The 24476-nt window shown below is 41.2% G+C and overlaps 1 protein-coding gene across 1 annotated transcript in view; it reads left to right on the top strand.

Moving 5' to 3' along the window:
* DNER (delta/notch like EGF repeat containing) overlaps nt 1-24476 on the top strand; it is a gene marked incomplete at its 5' end in the record, with an annotated part of 323030 nt that overhangs the window by 213560 nt on the left and 84994 nt on the right. Inside the window, one exon of the mRNA XM_082657723.1 lies at nt 11982-12095. Coding sequence (XP_082513849.1) covers nt 11982-12095 — 114 coding nt within the window. The remainder of the gene's footprint in view (nt 1-11981; nt 12096-24476) is intronic.

Below are 24476 nucleotides of genomic sequence, written 5' to 3' on the forward strand. Positions count from 1 at the left end.
CTATTACACACAGGGAGGGCTATCTGAAATTATCCTTTGTGTTTGTTTCCTTATAAGAATAAGAAATTATAGTGATTCTCAAGCCCTGTCAAACATCTCAATGTGTGTTGCCTTAGCCCTGTCTTTCAACTTAAAATTCATCAAAAAAAATAAATTTCTCAACTAAACGTTTTAATTGGAATCCTAAGTCTGATAATTGCTCTCATGCACCACACTTTCTCCATCGTGGCACCTTCTTTGCACACAAACACGCTCAGATCAGCCTAACCCAGATGCCAAGTGACAATCCCAGGGCTCAGATCTCTGTCATTGTAGCATCGTCTCCTTATCTGGCTCCATCTCTTTCTGGGTTACAAGACTCATCCCACTAAGGGAAGAGCTTTATTATCTCTAGCTAATTGCAGTTCTTGACCCAAATGAATTAGATCTGGTGCTCAGAGGACCAAGGTTGTTTCTGCGAGAGAGATTTTCGGCTGTCTTACAAGACCTGGGCATCCAGGGCAATTCTCATACCAGTGATGAACACACAGGGGCCATCCTTTTCCTTACTGTCTCCCTACGGTCAGCTCTGGTCTGGACTCTCCAAATGGGGCTCATTTCACAATGCACAGTCTTTGGGTTCAAGAGACATCTTGACCTAACTGTTCCGATTTTGTTTGTAACCCCCACTAAGATTGTAGCTAACTCCTTCTCTGCTTAGCTGGATTTTACATTTCTTTAGCTCCCCTAAGACATTTGTTTATCTCCCTAATTGGTTCTATGGGTGACTTTTTTTTTTTTTTTTTGCGGAATGTGGGCCTCTCACTCTTGTGGCCTCTCCCGTTGCGGAGCACAGGTTCCGGACGCGCAGGCTCAGCGGCCATAGCTCATGGGCCCGGCCGCTCCGCGGCATGTGGGATCTTCCTGGACCAGGGCACGAACCCGTGTCCCCTGAATTGGCAGGCATGACTTTAATGCTATTCTGCTAGGTGACTTTAATGCTATTCTGTTAGGTCCTCCTCTCCTTTATGTAATTCAGTTTTAGCTGGTTTTTAAAAAAAAATTTATTTTATTTATACAGCAGTTTCTTATTAGTTATCTATTTTATACATATTAGTGTATACATGTCAATCCCAATCTCCCAATTCATCCCACCACCCCACCCCCACCCCACTTTCCCCCCTCGGTGTCCATACTTTTGTTCTCTACGTCTGTGTCTCTACTTCTGCCCTGCAAACCGGTTGATCTGTACTATTTTTCTAGATTCCACATATATGCGTTAATATACGATATTTGTTTTTCTCTTTCTGACTTACTTCACTCTGTATGACAGTCTCTAAGTCCACCCGTGTCTCTACAAATGACCCATATTTCATTCCTTTTATGGCTGAGTAATATTCCATTGTATATATGTACTACATCTTCTTTATCCATTCATCTGTCGATGGACATTTGGGTTGCTTCCATGACCTGGCTATTGTAAATAGTGCTGCAGTGACCATTGGGGTGCATGTGTCTTTTTGAATTATGGCTTTCTCGGGGTATATGCCCAGTAGTGGGATTGCTGGGTCCTATGGTAATTCTATTTTTAGTTTTTTAAGGAACCTCCATACTGTTCTCCATAGTGGCTGTATTAATTTACATTCCCACCAACAGTGCAACAGGGTTCCCTTTTCTCCACACCCTCTCCAGCATTTGTTGTTTGTAGATATTCTGATGATGCCCATTCTAACTGGTGTGAGGTGATACCTCATTGTAGTTTTTTTTTTTTAACATCTTTATTGGAGTATAATTGCTTTACAATGGTGTGTTAGTTTCTGCTTTATAACCAAGTGAATCAGTTATACATATACATATGTTCCCATATCTCTTGCCTCTTGCGTCTCCCTCGCTCCCACCCTCCTTATCCCACCCCTCTAGGTGGTCACAGAGCACCGAGCTGATCTCCCTGTGCTATGCAGCTGCTTCCCACTAGCTATCTATTTTACGTTTGGTAGTGTATACATGTTCATGGCACTCTGTCACTCTGTCACAGCTTACCCTTCCCCCTCCCCATATCCTCAAGTCCATTCTCTAGTAGGTCTGTGTCTTTATTCCTGTCTTACCCCTAGGTTCTTCATGACACTTTTTTTTTCTTAAATTCCATATATATGTGTTAGCATACGGTATTTGTCTTTCTCTTTCTGACTTACTTCACTCTGTATGACAGACTCTAGGTCCATCCAACTCATTACAAATAGTGCAATTTCATTTCTTTTTATGGCTGAGTAGTATTCCATTGTATATATGTGCCACATCTTCTTTATCCATTCATCCGATGCTCATTGTAGTTTTGATTTGCATTTTCTAATAATTAATGATGCTGAGCAGCTTTTCATGTGCTTCTTGGCCATCTGTATGTCCTCTTTGGAGAAATGTCTATTTAGGCCTTCTGCCCATTTTTTGATTGGGTTGTTTGTTTTTTTAAAATTGGGCTGCATGAGCTATTTATATATTTTGGAGAGTAATCCTTTGTCCATTGATTCGTTTGCAGATATTTTCTCCCATTCTGAGGGTTGTCTTCTCGTCTTGTTTATAGTTTCTTTGCTGTGCAAAAGCTTTTAAGTTTCATTAGGTCCCATTTGTTTACTTTTGTTTTTATTTTCATTACTCTAGGAGGTGGGTCAAAAAAGATCTTGTGATTTATGTCAAAGAGTGTTCTTCCTATGTTTTCCTCTAAGAGTTTTATAGTGTCTGGTCTTACATTTAGGTCTTTAATCCATGTTGAGTTCATTTTTGTGTATGGTGTTAGGGAGTGTTCTAATTTCATTCTTTTACATGTAGCTGTCCATTTTTCCCAGCACCACTTATTGAAGAGACTGTCTTTTCTCCATTGTGTATCCTTGCCTCCTTTGCCATAGATTAGTTGACCATAGGTGCGTGGGTTTATCTCTGGGCTTTCTATCCTGTTCCATTGATCTATATTTCTGTTTTTATGCCAGTACCATATTGTCTTGATTACTGTAGCTTTGTAGTATAGTCTGAAGTCAGGGAGTCTGATTCCCCCAACTCCTTTTTTCCCCTCAAGATTGCTTTGGCTCTTCGGGGTCTTTTGTGTCTCCATACAAATTTTAAGATTTTTTGTCTAGCTCTGTAAAAAATGCCATTGGTAATTTGATAGGGATTGCATTGAAACTGTAGATTGCTTTGGGTAGTATAGTCATTTTCACAATATTGATTCTTCCAATACAAGAACATAGTATATCTCTCTATCTGTTTGTGTCATCTTTGATTTCTTTCATCAGTGTCTGATAGTTTTCTGAATACAGGTCTTTTACCTCCTTAGGTAGGTTTATTCCTAGATATTTTATTCTTTTTGTTGCAGTGGTGAATGAGATTGTTTCCTTATTTCTCTTTCTGATTTTTCATTGTTGGTGTATAGGAATGCAAGAGATTTCTTTGCATTAATTTTGTATCCTGCAACTTTACCAAATTCATTGTTGAGCTGTAGTAGTTTTCTGGTGGCATCTTTAGGAATCTCTATGTATAGTTTCATATCATCGGCAAACAGTGACAGTTTTTCTTTTCCAATTTGTATTCCTTTCTTTTTCTTCTCTGATTGCCGTGGCTAGGACTTCCAAAACTATGTTGAATAATAATGGCGAGAGTGGACATCTTGTCTTATTCCTGATTTTAGAGGAAATGCTTTCAGTTCTTCACCATTGAGAATGATGTTTGCCGTGGGTTTGTCGTATATGGCCTTTATTATGTTGAGGTAGGTTTTCTCTATGCCCATTTTCTGGAGAGTTTTTTTTTGAGGTACGCGGGCCTCTCATCTTGTGACCTCTCCCGTTGCAGAGCACAGGCTCTGGACGCGCAGACTCAGCAGCCATGGCTCACGGGCCCAGCCGCTCTGCAGCATGTGGGATCTTCCCGGTCTGGGGCATGAACCCGTGTCCCCTGCATCGGCAGGCAGACACTCAACCACTGCACCACCAGGGAAGCCCCCATAGAGAGTTTTTAATCATAAGTGGGTGTTGCATTTTGTCAAAAGCTTTTTCTGCATCTGTTGAGATGATCATACAGTTTTTCTTCTTCAATTTGTTAATATGGTATATCACATTGATTGATTTGCGTATATTGAAGAATCCTTGTGTCCCTGGGGTAAATCCCATTTGATCATGGTGTAGGATCCTTTTAATGTGTTGTTGGATTCTGTTTGCTAGTAGTTTGCTGAGGATTTTTGCATCTATATTCATCAGTGCTATTGGTCTGAAATTTTCTTTTTTCATGATATCTTTGTCTGGTTTTGGTATCAGGGTGATGGTGGCCTTGTAGAATGTGTTTTGGAGTTTTCCTTCCTCTGCAATTTTTTGGAAGAGTTTGAGAAGGATAGGTGTTAGCTCTTCTCTAAATGTTTGATAGAATTCACCCGTGAAGCCATCTGGTCATGGACTTTTGTTTGTTGGAAGATTTTTAATCACAGTTTCAATTTCATTACTTGTGATTGGTCTGTTCATATTTTCTATTTCTTCCTGGTTCAATCTTGGAAGGTTATACCTTTCTAAGAATTTGTCCATTTCTTCCAGGTTGTCCATTTTATTGGCATAGAGCTGCTTGTAATAGTCTCTCATGATGCTTTTTATTTCTGTGGTGTCCGTTGTAACTTCTCATTTTTCATTTCTAATTTTATTGAGTCCTCTCCCTCTTTTTCTTGATGACTGGGTAAATGTTTATCAATTTTGTTTGTCTTCTCAAAGAACCACCTTTTAGTTTTATTGATCTTTGCTAATGTTTTCTTTGTTTCTATTTTATTTATTTTTGCTCTGATCTTTATGATTTCTTTCCTTCTGCTAACTTTGGGTTTTGTTTGCTCTTCTTTCTCTAGTTCCTTTAGGTGTAAGGTTAGATTGTTTATTTGAGATTTTTCTTGTTTCTTGAGGTAGGCTTGTATTGCTATACACTTCCCTCCTAGAACTGCTTTTGCTGCATCCCATAGGTTTTGGATCATCGTGTTTTCATTGTCATTTGTCTCTAGGCATTTTTTGATTTCCTCTTTGATTTCTCCAGTGATCTCTTGGTTATTTAGTAACATATTGTTTAAACTCCATGTGCTTGTGTTTCTAACGTTTTTTTCTCTGTAATTTATTTCTAATCTCATAGTGTTGCAGTGGGAAAACATGCTTGATATGATTTCAATTTTCTTAAATTTGCCCTGGCTTTACTTGTGACCCAAGGTATGATCCATCCTGGAGAATGTTCCGTGTGCACTTGAGAAGAAAGTGTAATCTGCTGTTTTTGGATGTCATGTCATATAAATATCAATTAAATCTATCTGGTCTATTGTTTCATTTAAAGCTTGTCTTTCTTTATTAATTTTATGTATGGGTGGTCTGTCCCTTGGCGTAAGTGAGGTGTTAAAGTCCCCCACTATTATTGTGTTACTGTGGATTTCCTCTTTTAGAGCTGCTAGCAGTTGCCTTATGTATTGAGGTGCTTCTATGTTGGGTGCATACATATTTATAATTGTTATATCTTCTTCTTGGATTGATCCCTAGATCATTATGTAGTGTCCTTCCTTGTCTGTTGTAACATTCTTTATTTTAAAGTCTATTTTATTTGATGTGAGTATTGCTATTCCAGCTCTATTTTGATTTCCATTTGCATGGAATATCTTTTTCCATCCCCTCACTTTCAGTCTGTATGTGTCCCTAGGTCTGAAGTGGGTCTCTTGTCGACAGCATATATATGGGTCTTGTTTTTGTATCCATTCAGTGAGCCTGTGTCTTTTGGTTGGAGCATAATCCATTCACATTTAAGGTAATTACGATATGGATGTTGCTGTTACCATTTTTTTAATTGTTATGGGTTTGTTTTTGTAGGTCCTTTTCTTTTCTTGTTTTTCCCACTTAGAGAAGTTCCTTTAGCATTTGTTGTAGAGCTGGTTTGGTGGTGCTGAATTCTCTTAGCTTTTGCTTGTCTGTAAACCTTTTGATTTCTCTATCAAATCTGAATGAGGTCCTTGCTGGGTAGAGGTATCTTGGATGTAGGTTCTTCCCTTTCATCACTTTAAGTATATCGTGCCACTCCCTTCTGGCTTGTAGAGTTTCTGCTGAGAAATCAGCTGTTAACCTTATGGGAGTTCCCTTGTATGTTATTTGTCATTTTTCCCTTGCTGCTTTCAATAATTTTTCTTTGTCTTTATGTTTCATCAGTTTGATTACTGTGTGTCTCGGCATGTTTCTCCTTGGATTTATCTTGCCTGGGACTCTCTGTTGTTCCTTGACTTGGGTGGCTATTTCCTTTCCTATGTTAGGGAAGTTTTCGACTATAATCTCTTCAAATATATTCTTGGGTCCTTTCTCTCTCTCTTCTCCTTCTGGGACCCCTATAAGGCGAATGTTGGTGTGTTTAATATTGTCCCAGAGATCTTTTAGAATGTCTTCATTTCTTTTCATTGTTTTTTCTTTATTCTGTTCCATCTCAGTGAATTCCACCATTCTGTCTTCCAGGTCACTTATCCATTCTTCTGCCTCAGTTATTCTGCTATTGATTCCTTCTAGTGTAGTTTTCATTTCAGTTATTGTATTGTTCATCTCTGTTTGTTCTTTAATTCTTCTAGGTCTTTGTTAAACATTTCTTGCATCTTCTCGATCTTTGCCTCCATTGTTTTTCCGAGGTCCTGATAGTCTTCACTATCGTTATTCTGAATTCTTTCTCTGGAAGGTTGCCTGTCTCCACTTCATTACGTTGTTTTTCTGGGGTTTTACCTTGTTCCTTCATCTGGTACATAGTCCCCTGCCTTTTCATTTTGTCTGTCTTTCTGTGAATGTGGTTTTCGTTTCACAGACTGCAGGATTGTTGTTCCTCTTGCCTCTGCTGTCTGCCCTCTGGCGGATGAGGCTATCTAAGAAGCTTGTGCAAACTTCCTGATGGGAGGGACTGGTGGTGGGTAGAGCTGGGTGTTGTTCTGGTGGGCAGAGCTCAGGAAAACTGTAATCCACTTGTCTGCTGATGGGTGGGGCTGAGTTGCCTCCCTGTTGGTTGTTTGGCCTGAGGCGACCCAGCACTGGAGGCTACAGGCTCTTTGCTGGGGCTAATGGTTGACTCTGGGAGGGACCATACCAAGTATCGCTTCCCAGAACTTCTGATGCCAGTGCCCTTGTCCCCACAGTGAGACACAGAAACCCCCCACCTGTGCAGGAGACCCTCCAACACTAGCAGGTAGGTCTGGTTCAGTCTCCTATGGGGTCACTGCTCCTTCCCCTGGGTCCTGATGCGCACACTACTTTGTGTGTGCCCTCCAAGAGTGGAATCTCTGTTTCCCCCAGTCCTGTCGAAGTCCTGCAGTCAAATCCTGCTAGGCTTCAAAGTCTGATCCTCTAGGAATTCCTCCTCCCGTTGCCAGACCCCCAGGTTGGGAAGCCTTATGTGGGGCTCAGAACCTTCACTCCAGTGAGTGGACTTTCGTGGTATAATTGTTCTCCAGTTTGTGAGTCACCCACCCAACGATTATGGGATTTGATTTTATTATGATTGTGCCCCTCCTACCATCTCATTGTGTCTTCTCTCTTTGGATGTGGGGTATCATTTTTTTGGTAAGTTCCAGTGTCTTCCTGTCGATGATTGTTTAGAAGTTAATTGTGATTCCTGTGCTCTCACAAGAGGGAGTGAGTGCACGTCCTTCTACTTTGGCATCTTCAACCAAATCCTCTAACTGCTCTTGTCTTTATCTCCTGATTTTCCAGATGAAATTCTGCTGCATCTCCATCTTATCCCCCTCCCCTCCTAAAGTTAGTTGCTAACTTTCTTCTTAGTAATTTCTGTATTACACGACAGTTTAAAATTTGCACCATACATCTCTTTCTAGTGCAGGATCATAACTGCTTGTGTTGTATCCAGCGTCCCTCTCATGTCCTTGTGTGGTCCTGAGACCACAGCATGAAAACAGTGCTAAAGACTGAAAAGGAGCTGGGCATGTTTGGGAACAGAACAGGGCCCCAGGAGGCTGCAGCATTGTGGTCAATGGGGAGAGTGAAGATGAGGAGGCAGGGGCCAGGTCAGGTGTGCTTTTTAGCCGTGGGGTAAAGTGTTTGGGGTTTATTCCAAGCTCTTGGGGAAACCACTGGAGGGTTTTAAATATAAAAGTAATAGGATACAAATTATGTCTTAAAAACATCTCTCTGGCTGCTCCCATGTAGAATTGATTTTAAGAAATCAAGTGTACTCATCAAGAGATGAGTTAGGGGACCATTGTTTGAGTCCTGGTGGGAGGCAGCGATGACTGGAACTAGACAATATGAATGGTGTCATATGGTTGTGATGCTAATTTGGAAGGCGGTCCATGAGTGCTTATGGTTTGGTTATGAGGAAGCGCCGTATTGCTAGCTGGAAGGACAGGAATGGGGATGTTTACTGGTATTGGCCTCCATAGTTAGGTATAGACTTCTGTCATTTGGGAACCAAAATGAAGGAAGCTTGTCACTGCTGTGTATTTTTAGGGAAGTGTAAATGACAGTCACATCTTTTCTGCATCCTTCTGTGTCTTTACACAGGCCTTTCTCTGTGTTTTGTCAGCCTTCCCCTTGGGAACTTACAACGTAGATCTTCAAGGCCTGAAATGCCTGAAATACATACATTCGTATGTGTGCTGGGACAGATTCTCCCTGACACACACCAATGGTCACCACTTACTGCCTCCCCCACCCACTGTGTTGACGCCATCACAGTCTGGCTTGACCATCTTCTACCAGGTCATCTGGGTGCCTGTCACTGCTCTGGTAGGATAAAGAGACGTTATTCACGATTGGCATAGTTACTTCATTCCCCAGAAAGGGACTAGCTTTCTGCAGGGTGGAAGGAAGAACCCAGGCAAAGCTTTAGTGGTCTTTGTTCATTTAAAGTCCTACCAATCCCTCATTTAGTTTTGACTCTGTGGTTATGACATCAAATTAAAAAACAAAAGACACAGGAAGGGAGATCTACAAGGCTTAGGTATCCAGCTCAGAGTATCACATATAGCTCAATGTCAGTGATTTGTCTGACAACTGCAGGTAAGTCTCTGCTCTCTGAGGGTCTAAGAAATGACTCACTGGTGTTTAAGAGCCCTTTGAGTCAGATGCAGGGTGCTCATGGCTCCTTGCCCTGGGGTGGGAGGGAAACGCAAGAGGGAGGGGTTATGGGGATATATGTATACGTATAGCTGATTCACGTTGTTATACAGCAGAAACTAACACAACAGTGTAAAGCAATTATACTCCATTAAAGGTGTTAAAAAAAAAAAGTCACACGAAAAAAACCCCAAATATATAATGCTTTTAAAGCTTGGGAACAGAAAGCAATGGTACAGTGACTGATCCTTGAGCCGTGCTCTTCACTGGAGGGGACTCCTGGCATTTGAGTGAGAAAACTGTGTTATTCTGGACCATTTTAGGCAGTGCAGGGCTTCAGCGTCTCCACCATGGAATGCCGGTGTGACCCTCTAACCATTATGCCAATCCCTAACATCCCCACATCACAAACGTGGGTTATCCTCTTGGATTGATATCTTCCTAAACTTGAGTCCAGTATTGGAGCATTTAACAGCACTGAAGATTCACCTTGCTTATAGTTTTAATTTAATATTAGATCTGTTAGGGAATTCCCTGGCTGTGTAGTGGTTAGGACTTTGCACTTCCACTGCAGGGGGCCTGGATCCAATCCCTGGTCAGGGAACAAAGGTCCTGCAATCCGTGCAGAGCGGCCAAAAAAACAAGTTAGATCTATTAGATAAGAGCAAATTAAAGGCATGGGAAGATTTGTGTATTATCAGACAATGTGGTTCTTAAAAAGAAATTGTTGATATTAATAAATATAGAGTGTTTAACTAAATTTGTAAATGGGACCAGACATTCATTAAGGAGGCCCTTAAAAGTGATCTTTTCAAAATAAATATCTTTTAGTTAGGGATGCATAATGAAGTCTTTATAGGTGACAAGAAATTTTCTTTAAGATACCCACAGGGATGATATGGAAGTATGAGGAGACTAGATGAAATTAAATGGACAAAATGTGAATAGTTCTGAATTTAGACATTTTATTTGAAAATACATTAACATAAAATTGTTATAGTAAGATATTCTGTTCTGAATTTTGGAGTAGATTTTTGTCCTCGTGTTTGGATTTTTAGTTTACATGATTATCTTACTCTTCTCATACCCATGAATTATCTACAGTCCCCTAGACAGTATTTTTTGTTTTGTTTTGTTTTGCGGTATATGGGCCTCTCACTGTTGTGGCCTCTCCCGTTGCGGAGCACAGGCTCTGGATGCGCAGGCTCAGCGGCCATGGCTCACGGGCCCAGCCGCTCCGCGGCATGTGGGATCTTCCCGGACTGGGGCACGAACCCGCGTCCCCTGCATCGGCAGGCGGACTCTCAACCACTGTGCCACCAGGGAAGCCCCCCTAGATAGTTTTAAAGCCTGTAAGGAAGAGTAGGATTGCAAACAATGGCTTCCATGATCACAGTCTGTAATTTAGACTAGTTTGGCAGGTCATTGAAGCTCAGGCCAATCATCTTTCTCCTAACATTGATTTATTTTTGCAAATACAAATGCTAATGACAGCCTTTCAAAACGAATAATTCAGAAAGACAAGTTTTTAATGTACTTTATGTACATCCTGGAAAGCACAAAATGTTAGAGTATGATTATAATTTTGTAGGAAATATCTGTGCATAAACATTTCTGATAGGAATTATCTCTAAAGTATTAATATTTCTGTCACTCAAATAACATAACTAAGGGTAACATTTTTCTCTTTCTATTTTAAATCTTGTATTTTCCAAATTTTCTTTCATAATCATTTTCCACTTTAAACTAAAAAACATAATTGCATGTTATTTTTTAAACTTGCCTTTTTGGGGGGGGCTTTGTTTTCAAAGTTAACAAAGTATTTGGAATTTATTTGAGGCTTCTCAGCTGCATGGGTATTCCAATAGATACAAGTCCTTATTTTCTCATCACACATATGTGGTTACGTTATTAACCAAAAAAAATCACCACTGGAGGCTTGCTTGCTTCATGGAGAACATTTGCTGGGTTAGGTTTGTGCTTCAAATTAGAATTAAGATGCATATAGTCATGTGCTTAATATTATATGTGTCTCAACCTTTTTGTCTTTAAAATGAAGGGATAGGGTGTGAATTGAACACCGAGGGTCTTCTAGCTGTAAAATATAAAAAGTTAAAAAATTTTAATACCTACCTGGCAATTTTCCTAGTGGTTTTTTTAAATAGGTACTGGGATGACCTTGGGAAAGTGGCCGTCATCTCAGTGGTCAAGCAAGACATTACAGAGCCTGTTTTTCCTTAGGTCAGAAGGAAAGGACAGTGGTCTTCAGGCTCAGTTTCTGAAGGTTCCGACTAACATTTCAAAATAAAATTCGGAGCTAACGTTGAAAAAAGTATCTCTTTGCATAAAGTTTTTTTTTTTTTTTTTTTTGGCTGCATTGGGTCTTCGTTGTTGCGCGGGCTTTCTCTGGTTGTGGCGAGCAGGGGCTACTCTTCGTTGTGGTGCATGGGCTTCTCATTGCAGTGGCTTCTCTTGTTGCGGAGCATGGGCTCTAGGCGCGCAGGCTTCAGTAGTTACAGCACGTGGGCTCAGTAGTTGTGGCTTGCGGGCTCTAGAGCGCAGGCTCAGTAGTTGTGGCGCACAGGCTTATTTGCTCTGTGGCATGTGGGATCTTCCCGGACCAGGGCTCGAACCCGTGTTCCCTGCATTGGCAGGTGGATTCTTAATCACTGCACCATCAGGGAAGTCCTGCAATAAAGATTTTTGCAAAGCAAATGACTTTTGAACTATGATTCTAAATGGCTCTGATTGTTTCTTGTTGTAAAACCAAATTAGATCAAGGATTGCCTGGGAGACTATTTTAATGATGCTGCCTTGGTTGGATGGGTACCAGTTGACTCCATCAATTCATGGGATGGTTCATCAGAGTTTTGGGACAAAATATTTTATAAATGTCTATCTTGTTTTGTTCAGGTTATACTGGAGAGCTTTGCCAATCCAAGATTGACTATTGTATCCTAGACCCATGCAGAAATGGAGCAACCTGCATTTCTAATCTCAGTGGATTCATCTGCCAGTGTCCAGAAGGTAAACATTATTACCCCAGGAATAACGTACGTTTTCCATTTTAAATCATACATTAATTTTATGACCTTGTACTTCCATTTTCTGAAAAATCTCTACTCAAGAGAACTTCCTATTTTGTTGCATTTATAAAACAATGTATAAGCTGGTCCTTTCCTTTTAAGCTCTGTGCTAGAATAGCTTAGAAATTATGTCTGAATATTAGACATAATCTCAAAATTTCTGCAATTTTCATTTATACGTTGAAAATGAATAACGATAATAAAATGGAATTTCTTTCTAATGGCAAATTTCACTTGTTAAGATTCCTATTTTTTAAACCATGCATTTGGTTTACGTTAAAAAAATTTCAACATAAAGTTCACCTGTTTTTGTCTTTACATCAACTTTATAACATCTTGGAGACTTCTAGTCCCCTGGAAAGCCACATCTTTAGAGCCACTTTTAATAAAAAAATAGTTGTACTGTTTTCAGTTTCACCTTGAAGAAGCAGGCAGATAATTCCAGCTATGGAACTGGTGTTCAAGGAATGATTTTGTACTTGGAGGAAGTTTTCTTCCCATTTCTGCTTGGAGGGATGTTATGGAAGGGATTGCTTTAAACCTTTAATATTGTAAGAATAACATGATATTAGAGGTGTTTTTTTCCCCCTAAAATAATCGGGAGCATGTGCGCTCCTGATCCACAGAAGTGACCTTGACAACTGCATAGAGTAGGCTGACATCCTATGAAGAGATTAAATGTAGCGTCTGCGTGTATAAGGAAACATCTCTTTACTCAGAATAACCTGAACTGCCCCTGGCTGAGAGCTGGAGTGGGGCAGTGGTACAGATCGGTGTTGATAAAAGGCCACCGACCTCCTGGGTAACCCGAGGGCTCAGGGTTGCCAGGGGCGGCAGCCACTGTCGACAGTGCCTCATACCCTTCCATATTTTGAACACTGAACAGTGCAGTGGCTAAGGAAGTGAATTCTGTGTCCCAGCTTCTGCTCCCCTGGGCAGAGGCAGGAACGAGTGGCTGTGGCTCTTTTGGTTATCCCCAAGCTGTGTGTTCTTGTGACGGATGTGGTTACCATGATGATGGAGTTCTATGTGCTGGACCATCTCCACTCTTCACTTGAGTGTCTTAAGCAAATGGGAAAACTGGAAACCTTGGCAGGCGGATGACTGAGTCAGCGGCACCAATTGTCACCCAATGCACAGAGCGCTGGGCAGTTTCTTACAGCTTTGCCACACCCTGGGTTAGTCGTCTGCCATCTAACTCTCGTTGTAGGCTGTGCTTAGAGTCAAGGGCGGGCTTCAGGGTCAGCGGCTGATTGCTGACAAATCATTAATTCCCCAGCCCCATCCAATCCTCCTTTCCCTTTTCTAGTGAATGTGTGTGATGAGGACCCTGCTTCCCTCACAGGGACATTTTGGGATCGAATGGGACTTTGGGGAGAGGTCTTTGAAAGCTCCAAAGTGCTTTATTATCATAGTTCTGATTGCTGCCAGGAAGTTCAGATGCCAGCCCAGAGGCTCTGAGAGGTAGTGACCTGCACAAAGTCACACTGGTAGTAAAGGATGACCCTTGAACCAGAGCCCAGGAATTCTGTGCTCACTCATGCTCCATTTTCTAGTTTATAAAGGTTTGCCAAGCACATCCTACATGCCAGGCACTGAGCTGGGTTCTAGGCCCTAGAGTTGGCAAAGCTGAAAGGGCTCCTCCCATGGTGCAGACACAGGTAAGTCCATAGTTACAAGCAGGAATCGGTGCCTTGAAGACGCACAAGGATCTGCTTAGCTTTGGGGACCCGGGAAAGATGCCCACGTGTGGAGACCCTGAATGACGAGAAGGAGGAGGCTGGCACAGTTGAGGGCATCACCAAGGAGCAAAGGGAAAGGGGAAGAAAGTGGGTGGCGACGGCTGAGTCCTCAGGGCTTCTCAGGGCTTTGTGCGTGGTGTTGGGGCACGTCACATTCAACCCAGACGGGAGGCCAGAGGCTTAGGTTTGAAGCCCATTTGGCCTCGTGCTCACCAGCTCTGTGCCTGGGCAAGCGATTCCATACTTCTCTGTGTCTCAGTTTTTTAATCTGTAAAATTGGGACAGTGATAACGCCCACTTCCTGGGGCCCCTGAGGATGGAATGAGAAGATGCTTAGGTAAGTGCTTAGCACAGTGCCCGGGGAAGTGCTCAGTAAGTATTAGGCACCTTATCATGGCTGTTTTCCTAATAATGATTATTACCATTAAACCACTGAAAAATGTAAACAGGAATTTGACGTTTTTCCTGTGGAGCAGTGTGGAATGTGGGTTGGAGAGAGACAAGACTGGGAGTAAGCAGAAGAGTTTGTGGGACTGTTGTAGAAATCTGGGAAATCGATGTTGACTGCTAGGAAGGGAAGGTGGAATTTGAAAAGGAGAGAAGCTGATGGATTTGGGAGAACTTGGCAGGGAAAATGGAGGGGCCTGGAGATGGATGGGATATGGAGGGGGAGGGAGAGTGACGGGGCAAGTCCGCGGCTTCTCTTACGTTACGGTTGGTTGTGCCATTCGTGGAGAAAAAGAAACATGGAGGAAAAGTGTTCTATTTTGGACACGTTGAGTGTGACATTCAAGTGGAGATGGCAGCTGGGCAGTTGCTGTGAGTCTGGAAGTGAGTGGAGATGTCTGGGTCAAGTCTATACACAGAGACCTTGGTCTATAGATAGTCATTTAAACCTGGCCGTCAGTAGGGTTGTCTAGAGACCTTCTCCTTTATGCAGTAGCCTATCAGTTCCTCCATGTTGTCTTGATAAATCCTAGAGAAAATGTGATTATCTAGAATTGAAATGATGGAGATGAATTTCCCAGCAAGTCTTCATAGGAAGACTTTCATCCGGAGGTTTACCTTCACTGGAGACTGACCAGGGAACGTGGCTTCAGTTATAATACGGAAGGATTCATTGCGATGTTTTGAAGGCTCCCAGCAGCCAGCATTTTAAAAGCAGCCCCTCCCACTGACCTGTTCTTAGGGTGCTTTTTGTAGAAACTAATATTTACAGAGCACCTTGCACTTAGAAAAAGCCTGCGTCTCCAGGAGTTTTCTCTTTTCAGCCACGCTGTGAAAACAAGTTTGAAAGCGTTTCAAGTCCACACAGTGTTCTAAAGTTCAGAGCCAGCACTTGACCCTTGCCTGCCTCCTTTTCTTTCTTTTTCTTCCCCCCCGCAGTGATTAACATTTTGGCATGTTTGCTTTGTATTTACATATATAGTTGTTTGGGTTTTTTTTTTTTTTTTTTGCGGTACGCGGGCCTCTCACTGCTGTGGCCTCTCCTGTTGCGGAGCACAGGCTCCGGACGCGCAGGCTCAGCGGCCATGGCTCATGGGCCCAGCCGCTCCGCCGCACGTGGGATCTTACCGGACCGGGGCACGAACCTGCGTCCCCTGCATCGGCAGGCGGACTCTCAACCACTGCACCACCAGGGAAGCCCCTATAGTTTGTTTTTTTGCAAAGTAATTTGAAAGTAAATTATAGGCATCATCACATTTCATCCCAAAATAAATCAGTTTAAGAACAGAATAAATCAGAATAAGAACATTCTCCTTGATATCTACAATACCACACCAAAGAAAATAAGTAATTATTTCCTAATATTATTTGCTCTCTGCCCCATTTTTACTTGCTCCTTTGCATGTTTGTGTTGATTCTGTCTTCCCTGTTTCCCTGTGATATTCTTTGAGGGTGGGAAATGTATTTTATTCATCTCTCTCTTACTAACTCTTATTATCCTATCATGGAGCTTTTAGTTCCATATTTTATGTTAGTAGGAGGTTAATAAATATTTGTATATTAATTTATTTTAAAAGTCAACACTTAGAAGTCCCTCACACTATGCTTAGTAACTCATTAGAAGGTTACAATACTATGAAGCAAATTATATTAATATTTCCATTGAACAGATTGAGAAACTGAGGCATGAGAAGGTAAATAACTTGCCTGAGATCACATAGCTAGAAATTGAAACCCAGGTAACTTAGCACTAACATTCTTAACCCTTGGCCTATACCATCTCTTAATATATTCTTTAAAGTAAATTTTATTTTGTTTATTTTAAGAGATGGTCTTTGTAACCATAGTCATGAGTAAAATAAATTCAGTTTGTTGGGTTTTAAAACTTCTAAATGTCACTGCTTAAAAATCTTAAGCCTGGAAAAAGCTAGAAAAATTATTTTTTCCTTTCTCTTTTTTGTAAGTGCAGTGAAATCCCTTTACAATAATCTCTCCCAGTCCAGAAAGCTATTAAAACTGGTTTTCCCTCTGGACAGGGCTTTCAGCACTGCTCATTCACATCCTTGCTCTCTTCTGTCCTTTTAATCTTCATCCTGTTTCCTTCAAGGAGCCTTTTCCATCTGATCTGGGCTGAGTCCTTAGAGGTTACATTTTTTCCTGAGGACCCATCTCTTTTTAACCTCTCTCCAAAAGTTCAAGGTCGAGGAGGCCTGAGAGACAGCTTGTACAGTAATTATCACATGAGTTCTCCTTCTGGAAGGTATTCGCTCTTCTATACTTACATTTTTATCCTTCATCGAGCCCTGTCTTTTCTTTGAATTTTGACTTAATCTTAGCTAGGTCCATATTTGAAAAGTGCAGTTTCAGATTCTGGTTAGAGTGGGGTTGTTAAGAAACACAAGTAAACTTGTCATGAGTGTTTTCTTATTTTTAACTTATTGAAAACAACAAAGGTAAATAATTGGGATCTGGGTTTATTGCCTCTGTATATATTCTTTACATTGATATTGTCTTTATGTTTGGTTTAGAACTTTGAGGTCCTTAAATTTTGAACTAAATGCATTTTTACTCTGAGGAGGACTAATTATAAATACTTACCATCACCGCTTATTGGTATTTAAATATGTATATTTAAATATATGAGCATTTTTGAATACACAAATAAGTAAAATCTGTGTATTACTGTCTAGCCATCGTCTTTGCTTCAGCATCTCATTGAAAAATTTTTTCCTTAGAAAAACAAAGTAGAACAAAGAATAAAAAGAAAACAGCGGTGATAAAAACATTCAGCAGTAAAGCACATCTGTCGGCCCTGCCTGTGTGACCGTTTGCATCGTGCAGGCACGTCTCTTAGAATCTAATGACCTTCCTGGCATCCACCTATTAGAGAAGGCATCTGGTAACCAGAGACAAGGGGAGCATAGGGGGCTTCATAACTATTTTGAGGAAATATCATTTGATCACATGTATCTTAAAAACCTTGAATGTAAAAACGTTTTCTGGTGTGGCACCCTTGGCTAGGATTACAGATAAATATAATTTGGATGAACTGCTGTTGCATTGCAATTATGACGGCAAGTATTGCAACCGGGTTGAGGACTCACATTCAATCCTCTCACTCTTAGAATGCAGTGTTGGATCCACTGTCAGACATGCAGATCTTTAAAAAATTTTTTTTTAATTTTAATGAAGTATAGTTGATTTACAGTGTGTTAATTTCTGCTGTACAGTAAAGTGATTCAGTTATTCATATATATATACACACATATATGTATATATACATATGTATATATACACGCATACATTCTTTTTCATATTATTTTCCATTATGGTTTATAACAGGCTATCAAATATTGTTCCCTATGCTACACAGTAGGACCTTGTTGTTTATCCATTCTATATATACTAGTTTGCATCTGCTAATCACAAACTCTTAATCCATCCCTTCCCCACCCCCCTCCCCCTTGGCAACCACAAGTCTGTTCTCTGTGTCTGTGAGTCTGTTTCTGTTTTGTAGATAAATTCATTTGTATCATATTTTAGATTCCACATGTGAGTGATATCATATGTTATTTGTCTTTCTCTTTCTGACTTATTTCACTTAGTATGATAATCTCTAGGTCCATCCATGTTGCCGCAAATGGCATTATTTCATTCTTTTTTTATGACTGAGCAGTATTCCATTGTATATATGTACCACATCTTGTTAACCCATTCATCTGTCAATGGACATTTAGGTTGTTTCCATGTCTTGGCTACTAAATAGTGCTGCATTGAACATAGGGGTACATGTATCTTTTTGAATTATAGCTTTGTCCGGATATATGCCCCGGAGTGGGATTGCTGAATCATATGGTAGCTCTATTTTTAATTTTTTGAGGAACCTCCATACTCTTTTCCATAGTGGCTGCACTAGTTTACATTCCCACCAACAGTGTAGGAGGGTTCCCTTTTCTCTGCACCCTTTCCAGAATTGTTATTTGTAGACTTTTTAACGATGGCCGTTCTGACTGGTGTGAGATGGTACCTCATTGTAGTTCTGATTTGCATTTCTCTAATAATTAGAGATGTTGAACATCTTTTCATGTGCATGTTGGCCATCTGTACAGACATGCAGATCTTGTAACTTGGAAACTCCGTTGCCAAGTGTGGACAGCTGGTGTCCTTCTGTGGCCTGGAGCTCAGGAGACCTGAGTCTGGGCTTGATGACAAGTGGGAGAGTGGAGTGGTTATGAATGTGGGTGTTTTGGGTCACACTGCTTGGGTTTGAAGTCTGGACCCACTTCTTTTACAGCTTTTTGCTTCTCTGAGGCTCATTTTCCTCATTGAGAAAAGGAGAACGATAGTAGCATACCCTTTATCAGTTGATATGAAGAACAGAAAAAACCCTAAAAACCCTTAGCACTGTGCTTGGCAAATAGTAAGTGTTGAACAAATGTTAGGTGTGATGATGATGGTGATGGTGATGGTGATGATAACGATGACGATGATGGTGGTGATGAATATAGTCCTATCACCTTGGGTGGGTCATGTTTTTTTTTTTTTTTTTTGCGGTACGCGGACCCCTCACTGTTGTGGCCTCTCCCATTGCGGAGCACAGGCTCCAGACGCGCAGGCTCACGGGCCCAGCCACTCCGCGGCCTGTGGGATCTTCCCGGACCAGGGCACAAACCCATGTCCCCTGCATCGGCAGGCGAACTCCCAACCACTGCGCCACCAGGGAAGCCCCATGTCTTTTTTATCTCTTCCAGCCATGCTTCCTTGTTGTAAAAGGGTTCACTCTATTACCTTTAAGTGTCCCTGCTCCTAATCCCTTACTGAATCAATAAATCCATCTTGTTGTTTCAAGCAATGTTTGTAGAGAAAAGTTTCATAATCTCTAAGGAAGGCCTGAGTCTAAAACTTAATGTTGGCCTGAAGGCCCTGTAGGTTAAATCCCATTGCAACGTGCTCCAAGGGTTTATCCAAACTATATTTGTTTATCTACATTTTATAGCCTTGAGAAATCTAGCCATATAAGTTCTTTTGTCCAACTCAAATGTCAGGGTAATACCTTTCATCTTAAAGGGATTTATAGGCAATAGCCACGCATGTCATAAAAATTATCTCTGAGATAATGTGTATTGTTCAGAAACTGGCATGTTACCCAGTAAGGATTTAGGAGTTCTATAGTTCTGGGATTTGGTTGTTTTCTCCAGTATCCTGGTATGTAGGATTTGGTAAAAGTACTGTCTTAGGATCATATAAAACTGCGTGTATTTATTTAAGAAATGTGCAACATGTCCTCATAAAAGCCCCAAATAAAATACTGTTCTTATTCTTTCAAAATTTGGCATTATCCCTAAATCACCACTTCATTTAGGAATCATAGCAGCTGAGATCCTTGGAGTTCCAAGCGGTATATAGTTTCATCTTTTGGACACAAAGCAGGGTATTAAGACTTACGAAGTGTGAGTAAAATTTTATTTCTGTGTTTGGTGCATGCCAATTAAGTTTTGATTTATGGCTAAGTTCATGTTTCCTTTTTGTTCTTTTTCTTTTCTTTTTTCCACATAGCACAGTTTCTCTGAGATCATTTCAAAACACTGCGAGGAATTTTGTTTGTCTGCTTCTCCCATTAGCAGTGGGGACCAGCTGTACTCATTTTAGTGAGTGATGGGTCCTGTTCCTCACTTTTATCTCTGCTTCCCCTCTGGGAACTGTTCTGATGCTCGGTTTAGTGGTGGCAGATGGCGGTTGGAAGTTACAGTGTGATGAGTGAATGAAGAAATAAATAATGATAACTTGGTGCTTTTCTTTTTAAAAAGAGGTAGGCTATACCTAAACAGGTCACCACAAATTCTGATTTCTTAAGGAGTGTGTCTAGACATGCCCATAAAGATTATTCAGCATTATTTCAGGTAAACGCCTTGAACTTCATCTCTTTCTCTCTTGTGGCTAATCGTTGTAATCACACAGCAGCAGCAGTAATAATAACAGTTGTGATGACATTGGCCACTTGTTGAGTGCCTACTCTGTGTTAAGCACTGTGTTTGGCCCTTGAAGTTATTATTCAACAAAACATAGCAGCTCACAGCTGGGGCTCGAGCAGACTTGAGTTTGAATCTGTTTGATCACTTAGCACTTGGTGACCTCGGGCAAGTAAACTGAAATTCCCTATACCTTATTTTCTGCATTTCTAGAGGGTGGGTGGTATTAATATCTACCCAATGAGCTGTTATAAGAACTAAATGAGTATACAGTGCACAGAAAGTGCCTAGCAGAGAGTGATTAATACGAATGCCACTATTTAATCCCCACAACTGCTGTGCAGGGCAGATCCCGAGGCTCTAGGTCTTGGTGGACCCAAGGCACAAGCTCGGCTTTGTCTGGTTCTGGAGTCCGTGTTCTCTCTGCTGCACCAAGCTCCTTCTCTGATCAGGTTCTGCCTTGTGTGAGAGCTGTTTGGGTGCATGTCTGTATTTTCTCACGGGACTGTAGACTCCCTCAAGGCAGTGATGCTCAACTTCTTCTGTATCCATGGAGCACCTAGCACTAGAGTACCTGTGAGCCATGTTGAATGCATGAGTAAGTAAATAGCTGGAAACAGTTGCAGCAGTATCATTTTATGTGGGAGGAAACTGTAGCCAAGATGGATTAACCAGTGTTCACTACTGTAACCAGGTTCATTGCAAACTTACTAATAGCAGCGGTGAGGCGAGGGTTTGGATCTCATCCTTTCAGTGCTCCATTCGTGTATGGTTTAGGGATCACCCAGAGACACGAGAAGAGTTCAGATAAAGACTTTGAGGGTCCCCTTCTCTGGTTCTCTTCTTCCCCAGGACCTCCTCACTCCTCATGGGGTGACTGTCCTGGGCTCCTTCCTGGGGTTCCTTTGGACAGAAAGAGCAGGTTTGATGCTAGTGTCTTGGTCTCCCTGGGCCATAGTCCCAGCTGAGAATGCCTGCAGGGTGGGCTCCCCAGACATGGAACTCAGCCCATGCTGTTTGCTGCTTCCATATTTGGACTCCTCTTCAAAACTTGCCTGCTCTTGTTCACCTTCAGAGTCATGAGGTAGGTGTAGGGTTTTTTGGTCTGGAGTTTAGAGTTATTTGTGGGACAGTCTGTTTGTTCAAAGCTTACTTTTCCATATCAGAAGCAGAATGTCCATATAATTGTTCTTAAAAGCAACAAAGATGCTTTGCAATAGAAACACAAATACCCTAGAAATAAATGGAGTTTTTATTTTTTCTTGCAGCAGATTTTATCTCCTTATACATTCCCCAACTCTACACCATAATAGTCGGAGGAGGCTAGAGTGAAATTTTTGTCTAACTTGGACCAAAATACCACACGATGCAGTCCAGGGTCTGATTCTGAACTATTCAGATCTAGGCTCTGACTCCTACAGCATATTAAAGTGGGACTGACAGAGAGACCGAGGCCTGAGAGAAATTGAACAAATAAAGCTGGGAAAGTAAAAGGATGCTTGTTTATGACTTTATCATATTCTATTTTTGATTCAGTAAACTTTTCTTCGACTCTGTTTTTCCAATCTAGTTCTCATTTCATGTGACCTAATATTCTATTGAGAAAAGGCAGCTGAAGATAGATACTTAGGCTTCTCCTTCTTAATATAACCCCTTTCTGCAGGTATTTTCTCACTGTTCTTCTTTTATTTTTTTATTCTTATTTTTGTTGGGGTGTAGTTGTTTTGCAGTGTTGTGTTAGTTTCTGCTGTACAGTGAAGTAGAGTTCCCTGTGCTAGACAGCAGGTTCTTATTAATTATCTATTTTTTACGTATTAGTGTATATATGTCAATCTCCGAATTCATCCTCCCCCCGCTTCCCCCTGTGGTGTCCATACATTTGTTCTCTACATCTTTGCCTCTATTTCTGCCTTGCAAACCGGTTCATCTGTACCATTTTCCTAGATTCCACATATATGCATTAATATACGATACTTGTTTTTCTCTTTCTGACTTACTGCACTCTGTATGACAGTTTCTAGGTCCATCGAGGTCTGTACAAATGACCCAGTTTCATTCCTTTTTATGACTGAGTAATATTCCATTGTGTACACACACACACACACACACACACACACACACACACACCACATCTTTATTCATTCATCTGTCGATGGACATTTAAGTTCAGCCACTATTGAGAACAGTATGGAGCTTCCTTAAAAAACTAAAAATAGAATTACCATATGACCCAGCAATCCCACTATTGGGCATATACCCAGAGAAAGCCATAAGTCAAAAAGACACATGCACCCCGGCGTTCATTGCAGCACTAATTACAATAGCCAGGTCATGGACTCAACCTAAATGTTCTTTTAAATTGACCCAATTATATTTTATTGTAATTTCTATGAAGAATTTGCCATTTTTAGAGCCCGTTCCTCATTTTCAACTCCTAACTATTCTACACTTAGCAATACTTCTGGTCACTATGATCCAGGGCCTTCCCATGGGATGATCTACTCACCACTGGTCATTGTCACTGCGTTCAACTATGACTCTCTTTTCTGTTACAGCCCAGGACTTTATATAACATTTTTACATAATTTTTATCATTTTTTCTTGATTATCAAAGGAATCTATGCTCAAATAAGCTCAAAGAAAAAAAACCCCTACAATTCTATCCTTAAAAGAGATCATTTTAAGTTTTAGGTGAACATCTTTGAAATCTTTTTAACACACGTTTTAGAAAACTGAAATTGGATCTTGCTGTGCATTCTCTTTTGTAATGATTTTCTAAAAGTGAACACTGTGTTTCAAATAATCTTGTACTGTTAATTACTTTTCTAAAGGGTGGTTATTAATGGCTGTGTTTTATTCCATCATACGAATGTGGCATTATGTACTTAAAAGACTTAATCATTCACATGCCATTTATTGATTACCTGTCTTGTGGCAGCTAATCACAAGGGCTCCGGGAGTGAATAAGACAGGTAGGGCTTTAGCTCTTGGTGCTTATGGAATAGCAGGTGTGAAGATATGACCAAGGCTCTGATGGAGCTGTGTTGGGGTGATTGGGTGGTTGAGAAGAGGGAAGCCTCACTGAGACTGGGGCCTGGGAGGAAAGTCAGGAAGTGTTCCAAGGATGCTGATGTTTCAACCAAGACCCGAAGGAGAAGCAACAGCAAGGTGAATCAGTGAGGGCTGCGGGCAGAGGAAAGATCCTCCTGGGAAGAGAGAACCAACAGCATGAGGCAGGGGAGAGGGTGGCATGTTTGAGGAACAAAAAGACATTCTGCAGAGCTGTGACAGAATGTGATGGAAGGACAGTAAAGGCTGGAGACATTGTAGGAGCCAGCTCAGGTGGGCCTTTAAACACCATGATAACGTGATTGGGCGTCACCTGAGAGTAACTTCAGGAATAGTCTTAGCCCGGGAAGGGCAGAACTTTAACATTCGGGAGGGATTACTGTGGCTGAAGTGAGAAGAAGGGACCAGAGGAGTTCGAGAATCAGAGAAACCTGTTAGGAATCTCTTGTAGTTTAGGTGAACTGCATAGTGGAATGAGTTAGAGTGGTACCATGGAGACAGACGGACATGGCAGATTGGCTGTGAGAGGAGGAGTGGGGCCAGGCAGAGCAAGCCAGCTTTCAGAAGGTGCAGGCACCTTCTTGTATGGGGGTGCTCTTGGGTAGTGAGCAGCTTTGAGAGGGAAGGATAAGACATGAGCACAAGAAGCCCATGGAAAAGTCAGAGGGAATTGTGAAATTGTCAAATGAAAAATGAACCTGAGCATGGGGGAGAGAACCAGGCTGGAAAGGTCAGTTCAGGGGGTTTCTGCTTATAGGTCTTAATTCCAGCCACAGGCATGTGTGAGACCCCCCAGGAAAGAACACGGAGGGGAAGAGAAGAGGGGCCGGGACAGAATGAGGAACGTCAGCTTCTAAGAATCACTGAGGAAGTGGAGTCTGCCAAAGAGACATTTATTCATTTTTGATTTTTTGCTTTTTGCTGTTTTTTATCTGCCGCAGAGAACTTTTCATACACGTGTTTTTTATGCATTTGTTCATCTAGTTCTGTGGGACAAAATTCTAGAACTAGAACTAGAACTACTTGTTTAAAGGGCTTACAAAGTTGTATTTAACTTTTACAAAGCCAGAAACCTTGTGGTCCAGGTGCAGAGAT

Source organism: Grampus griseus, assembly GCF_964374135.1.
Source record: "Grampus griseus genome assembly, chromosome: 7".
NCBI lineage: Eukaryota > Metazoa > Chordata > Mammalia > Artiodactyla > Delphinidae > Grampus > Grampus griseus.